The 5,766-nt window shown below is 33.3% G+C and overlaps 1 protein-coding gene across 1 annotated transcript in view; it reads left to right on the top strand.

Moving 5' to 3' along the window:
* The window catches only part of mrap2b (melanocortin 2 receptor accessory protein 2b), a 6,375-nt gene extending 3,168 nt beyond the window's left edge, over positions 1-3,207 (top strand). Inside the window, exons 2-3 of the mRNA XM_016256142.1 lie at positions 98-197; positions 2,586-3,207. Coding sequence (XP_016111628.1) covers positions 98-197; positions 2,586-2,991 — 506 coding nt within the window. The 3' untranslated portion in view covers positions 2,992-3,207. The remainder of the gene's footprint in view (positions 1-97; positions 198-2,585) is intronic.
* The last annotated feature ends 2,559 nt before the right edge of the window (positions 3,208-5,766 follow it).

Genomic DNA, 5,766 nt, shown 5'->3' with positions numbered 1-5,766 from the left:
AGTGTGTGTGTGTGAGTGTGTGTGTGAGTGTGTGTGTGTGTGTGTGCGCGTGTGCAAGTTTGTGTGTGTGTTCTAAATGCTGCTTTTTTTTCGTCAGACTCTATTGTGATTGGTTTCTGGGTCGGACTGGCCGTGTTTGTCATCTTCATGTTCTTTGTTTTGACGCTGCTGACCAAAACAGGAGCTCTGCATCCAGAGTGAGTAAAACACACACACACATTATTAAATATATGTGGATAGCATTTGATTTTTTTTGGATTTTGATGATAAATGTGAGTTTATATTCAGATCTCTGACTTTTTCACTTCCACAACGTTGTTCAGATCTTTTCTGAAACTTTAATACGAGACTTTAACCCTCATAACGCATTCATGTCAGTTTTGACCTGGAAGAGATACACTTTAAGAGCCTCAAAATACACTACTTTTTTCAGTTTTTAAATTGTTTAAAGAGATTTAATCATTTAAAATGTTTAGGTCATTTTTGACCCGGGTGTGTATGGAGCACCAATGGTGTCAAAAATGCTTTCTGTTAAATGATCTATGGAGTTAAATAAGTGTCAAAAACGTTTGTGAAATCTATTCAGCTTATATCTCACACATTTTTCGACTAAATGTTGTTGGTGAACATGAATATGTACATCTATTGAGATGAAAAACAGATCATTTTTTCATCTGAAAGTGAACGTTTACGCAACATATATATGTAGTATATGAAGTAAATATGAAGGTTTGATAAGTTTGGACTGATTTTAAGCTATTCAAAAGAATTGAATTAATTTCCATTCATTCCACTGGTAATTCTCAGATTATATGTTGTTTTAAATGTCATACAATGATACATTTTAAATCAAATGTCTCATCAATATTGAACAAAAATCTATATTTTGCATCATATATTTTTTGGTGTGGTTCATGTGTAATTTGAGATTTAACAAAAAAATCTACATTTTCAATATGTAAAAAAAGGTGTAAATGCAGTATTAATATGGTAACATTCAAAACTGTTTTTCACTTTAGCTCTTTAAACGAGAAGTTGCCGATCAGATAAAATATGGTTGAAAGTTCTGACTGTTTTATAAAATAATGTGAAAACAGTGTTGATTTTGAAAGCATTATGAGATATTAAAGAGATCTCATCAGTCAGAGAGTGTGAGTCTTTGGGACTATAAATAAAACCCCACACAATACTGGAGCACTTATTATGCCAAACTCACAGACTGTCCATAATTCACATGCACACACACACACACACACACATGCACGCTTAATAACACACACACACACACACACGCACGCTTAATAACACACTACATGCTGCTTTTGTTCAGATTTGTTATTGTTATCACATGCGCCTCCATAGAAACAGAGTACTGATGAGTTCACGACTGATTAGAGTGAGTCTGTAATCACATATTCAAATGAGCAGAAACACTTCAGCTGCTGCATATATTACCGCAAATGAGCCCTGATTTAATTAGTCATACAAATGTGCTGTTCACCTAAATCATATATCAGACATGGACAAAATATAGATTTAAAAATGATTTAAGTTTCTACTACACTGAAAAACAAATTGGTGTAAAAACAATTCTTACACTCAAAAATTGCTAGTAAATTTAACAAACAATAACAAAAATGAACAGATTGGGTTAAACATTAAATTCTGAATTAGAAGAATGTGAAATAGGATTTTCTTGTAAAACATACTCGAATTGTCTTTGTTTTATTCACAGCTTCGAAAACCTGCTTGTTACAGTGTATATAAAAAATAAATGTTTTAATCTAAAAATATATTTTGTGATGTTTTAATAGAAATATTAGCACATTGCATTTATTAATATAAATAGCTTTACATTTAATTTAAAAAAAAGTAAATTAAAAATATAAATTGTAATTTAAATTAACATTTATGCCAAAATGGCATAAATCAGAAAGTTAGTTGGGGATCACGTTTGGTATGTAGTTACTGATATTTCCCATTTATTAAATATAAAAAAATTATTTGATTAATTTTGAATGATTACATACAACCATATAACCTTGTAAAAATGAGAAAATGTAAATTAATGTAAATCTTAAATGAAAAATTTAATCTCGTGTTTCTGTTTTATTTTTTTTAATATGTCTATAGAGTTTTTATGGTTTTTAAAATGAAAATGAGAATTTTTTTTCTTTAGCTGAAGTAAAAGTAATTTTTGAATATTTTATTTTAGTTGATGTTTATTTTCTTTCAACTAACAAAGATGTTTTCGATGAGAAAATTCAGTGCGATTATTGAAGTTCAACCATACAATTGTGGAAAAAAATGCAATGAGAGTTAAGTTCAAACGGTTGTGTAGTTATATAAAAAAAATTTAAATTTGACTCAAAATCTAAATGTTTAATTTATATTAATGCAAATTTTTATATGTATTAGAAATGCTACAATTAAATACATTTTAATATTTTTGAATATAAATTTTATTTTTTAATATATTAGAAATTTTAAAAAGTTAAAAAAAATAGGAAAATGCATTAAGATTATCTAATAGTCACAAGACGTAAATAAACACAAAGCCTCGGTCTGTCCGTGTTTGTCCGCAGGATCCCTGATCCCAGTGAAAAGCATCATGGTCTAGCTGACTGTGTGCTGGAGCTCGGCGGCTCTCAGGCGCTTTCTCTGCCGCCGCTGCCGGACGAATCACGTTCCCTCTTTCACTTCTACATTCACGAGGAGACCGTCAGAGACACTGTGATTGGCCGAGGGAGGTGTTGTGGGCGGGGCCCCGGGCTCCACCTCCAGGGGGCGGCAGAGGACGAGAGAGGTGATGAAGACGAGCACTTCCTGTCCGACTTCCACATTCCGAACTTCGTGAGCTCCGAGCAGAACTCCAGCGTCGGCAACGATGACTTCCTGCCGTGTGAGCCATCAATCATCACAGACAGCCAATCAGCAGCTCTGAAGAGCTTAGAGCCCGCCCACACTTCCTATGATGTCATCAGACACTAACAGGGACAGTGACTGATTTTTAATGAGCTGCTTATTTTCAAGAAATGCAAGTTGATACGAGGATATGTGGCTCGTTTTTATGTTTTAAAGAAAGTGTTTATGCAGTAGATTACATTAGTGATCAGAACATTTCTACAAGACTTTCACTATAAGGTGACTTTATTTAGAGGTTTCTTTTTTTTATAAATTCTTTATTTTCTTTATATAAGAGATTATTTTCTCTTGTGGACTATATGTGAACATCTTTTATGTGAATATCTTATTCAGCTCAGCACTAAATAAACAATAACATGCATTTTGTATGATCCCTCTTACTTTGGTCAAATAATTTTTACCGTCTCTCACAGGTCTATAATGAGCGTAATGGCACAGGCAGCGAGGGCACGGCACTTATAACGGAGGAAAGAGGGGAATTGTTGTTTCCATGGAGATGACAGTAATGTGTTATAATAGATAAGAACATTCATATCACTCTTATGCGATCTCTTTTGAGATTTCACCTTGGTTTTCTTTGTTATGGAAATAAAGCAGCCCAGAGAAATCATAAGAAGGAAAAGTGATGGAGCTTGTGCACACACACACACACACACACACGCACGCTTAATAACACACACACACACACACACGCACGCTTAATAACACACACACACACACGCACGCTTAATAACACACTACATGCTGCTTTTGTTCAGATTTGTTATTGTTATCACATGCGCCTTCATAGAAACAGAGTACTGATGAGTTCACGACTGATTAGAGTGAGTCTGTAATCACATATTCAAATGAGCAGAAACACTTCAGCTGCTGCATATATTACCGCAAATGAGCCCTGATTTAATTAGTCATACAAATGTGCTGTTCACCTAAATCATATATCAGACATGGACAAAATATAGATTTAAAAATGATTTAAGTTTCTACTACACTGAAAAACAAATTGGTGTAAAAACAATTCTTACACTCAAAAATTGCTAGTAAATTTAACAAACAATAACAAAAATGAACAGATTGGGTTAAACATTAAATTCTGAATTAGAAGAATGTGAAATAGGATTTTCTTGTAAAACATACTCGAATTGTCTTTGTTTTATTCACAGCTTCGAAAACCTGCTTGTTACAGTGTATATAAAAAATAAATGTTTTAATCTAAAAATATATTTTGTGATGTTTTAATAGAAATATTAGCACATTGCATTTATTAATATAAATAGCTTTACATTTAATTTAAAAAAAAGTAAATTAAAAATATAAATTGTAATTTAAATTAACATTTATGCCAAAATGGCATAAATCAGAAAGTTAGTTGGGGATCACGTTTGGTATGTAGTTACTGATATTTCCCATTTATTAAATATAAAAAAATTATTTGATTAATTTTGAATGATTACATACAACCATATAACCTTGTAAAAATGAGAAAATGTAAATTAATGTAAATCTTAAATGAAAAATTTAATCTCGTGTTTCTGTTTTATTTTTTTTAATATGTCTATAGAGTTTTTATGGTTTTTAAAATGAAAATGAGAATTTTATTTCTTTAGCTGAAGTAAAAGTAATTTTTGAATATTTTATTTTAGTTGATGTTTATTTTCTTTCAACTAACAAAGATGTTTTCGATGAGAAAATTCAGTGCGATTATTGAAGTTCAACCATACAATTGTGGAAAAAAATGCAATGAGAGTTAAGTTCAAACGGTTGTGTAGTTATATAAAAAAAATTTAAATTTGACTCAAAATCTAAATGTTTAATTTATATTAATGCAAATTTTTATATGTATTAGAAATGCTACAATTAAATACATTTTAATATTTTTAAATATAAATTTTATTTTTTAATATATTAGAAATTTAAAAAAGTAAAAAAAAATAGGAAAATGCATTAAGATTATCTAATAGTCACAAGTTTGACGTAAATAAACACAAAGCCTCGGTCTGTCCGTGTTTGTCCGCAGGATCCCTGATCCCAGTGAAAAGCATCATGGTCTAGCTGACTGTGTGCTGGAGCTCGGCGGCTCTCAGGCGCTTTCTCTGCCGCCGCTGCCGGACGAATCACGTTCCCTCTTTCACTTCTACATTCACGAGGAGGCCGTCAGAGACGCTGTGATTGGCCGAGGGAGGCATTGTGGGCGATTCACGAGGAGACCGTCAGAGACACTGTGATTGGCCGAGGGAGGCGTTGTGGGCGGGGCCCCGGGCTCCACCTCCAGGGGGCGGCAGAGGACGAGAGAGGTGATGAAGACGAGCACTTCCTGTCCGACTTCCACATTCCGAACTTCGTGAGCTCCGAGCAGAACTCCAGCGTCGGCAACGATGACTTCCTGCCTTGTGAGCCATCAATCATCACAGACAGCCAATCGGCAGCTCTGAAGAGCTTAGAGCCCGCCCACACTTCCTATGATGTCATCAGACACTAACAGGGACAGTGACTGATTTTTAATGAGCTGCTTATTTTCAAGAAATGCAAGTTGATACGAGGATATGTGGCTCGTTTTTATGTTTTAAAGAAAGTGTTGTTCACGACTGATTAGAGTGAGTCTGTAATCACATATTCAAATGAGCAGAAACACTTCAGCTGCTGCATATATTACCGCAAATGAGCCCTGATTTAATTAGTCATACAAATGTGCTGTTCACCTAAATCATCTATCAGACATGGACAAAATATAGATTTAAAAATGATTTAAGTTTCTTCTACACTTAAAAACAAATTGGTGTAAAAACAATTCTTACACTCAAAAATTGCTAGTAAATTTAACAAACAATAACAAAAATGAAC

The sequence above is a fragment of the Sinocyclocheilus grahami genome, unplaced genomic scaffold, assembly GCF_001515645.1.
Source record: "Sinocyclocheilus grahami isolate Dianchi unplaced genomic scaffold, SAMN03320097.WGS_v1.1 scaffold1398.1, whole genome shotgun sequence".
NCBI classification, from domain to species: domain Eukaryota; kingdom Metazoa; phylum Chordata; class Actinopteri; order Cypriniformes; family Cyprinidae; genus Sinocyclocheilus; species Sinocyclocheilus grahami.
The sequence above is the reverse complement of the archived record's forward strand: the minus strand, read 5'-3'. Positions and strand labels throughout refer to the sequence as shown.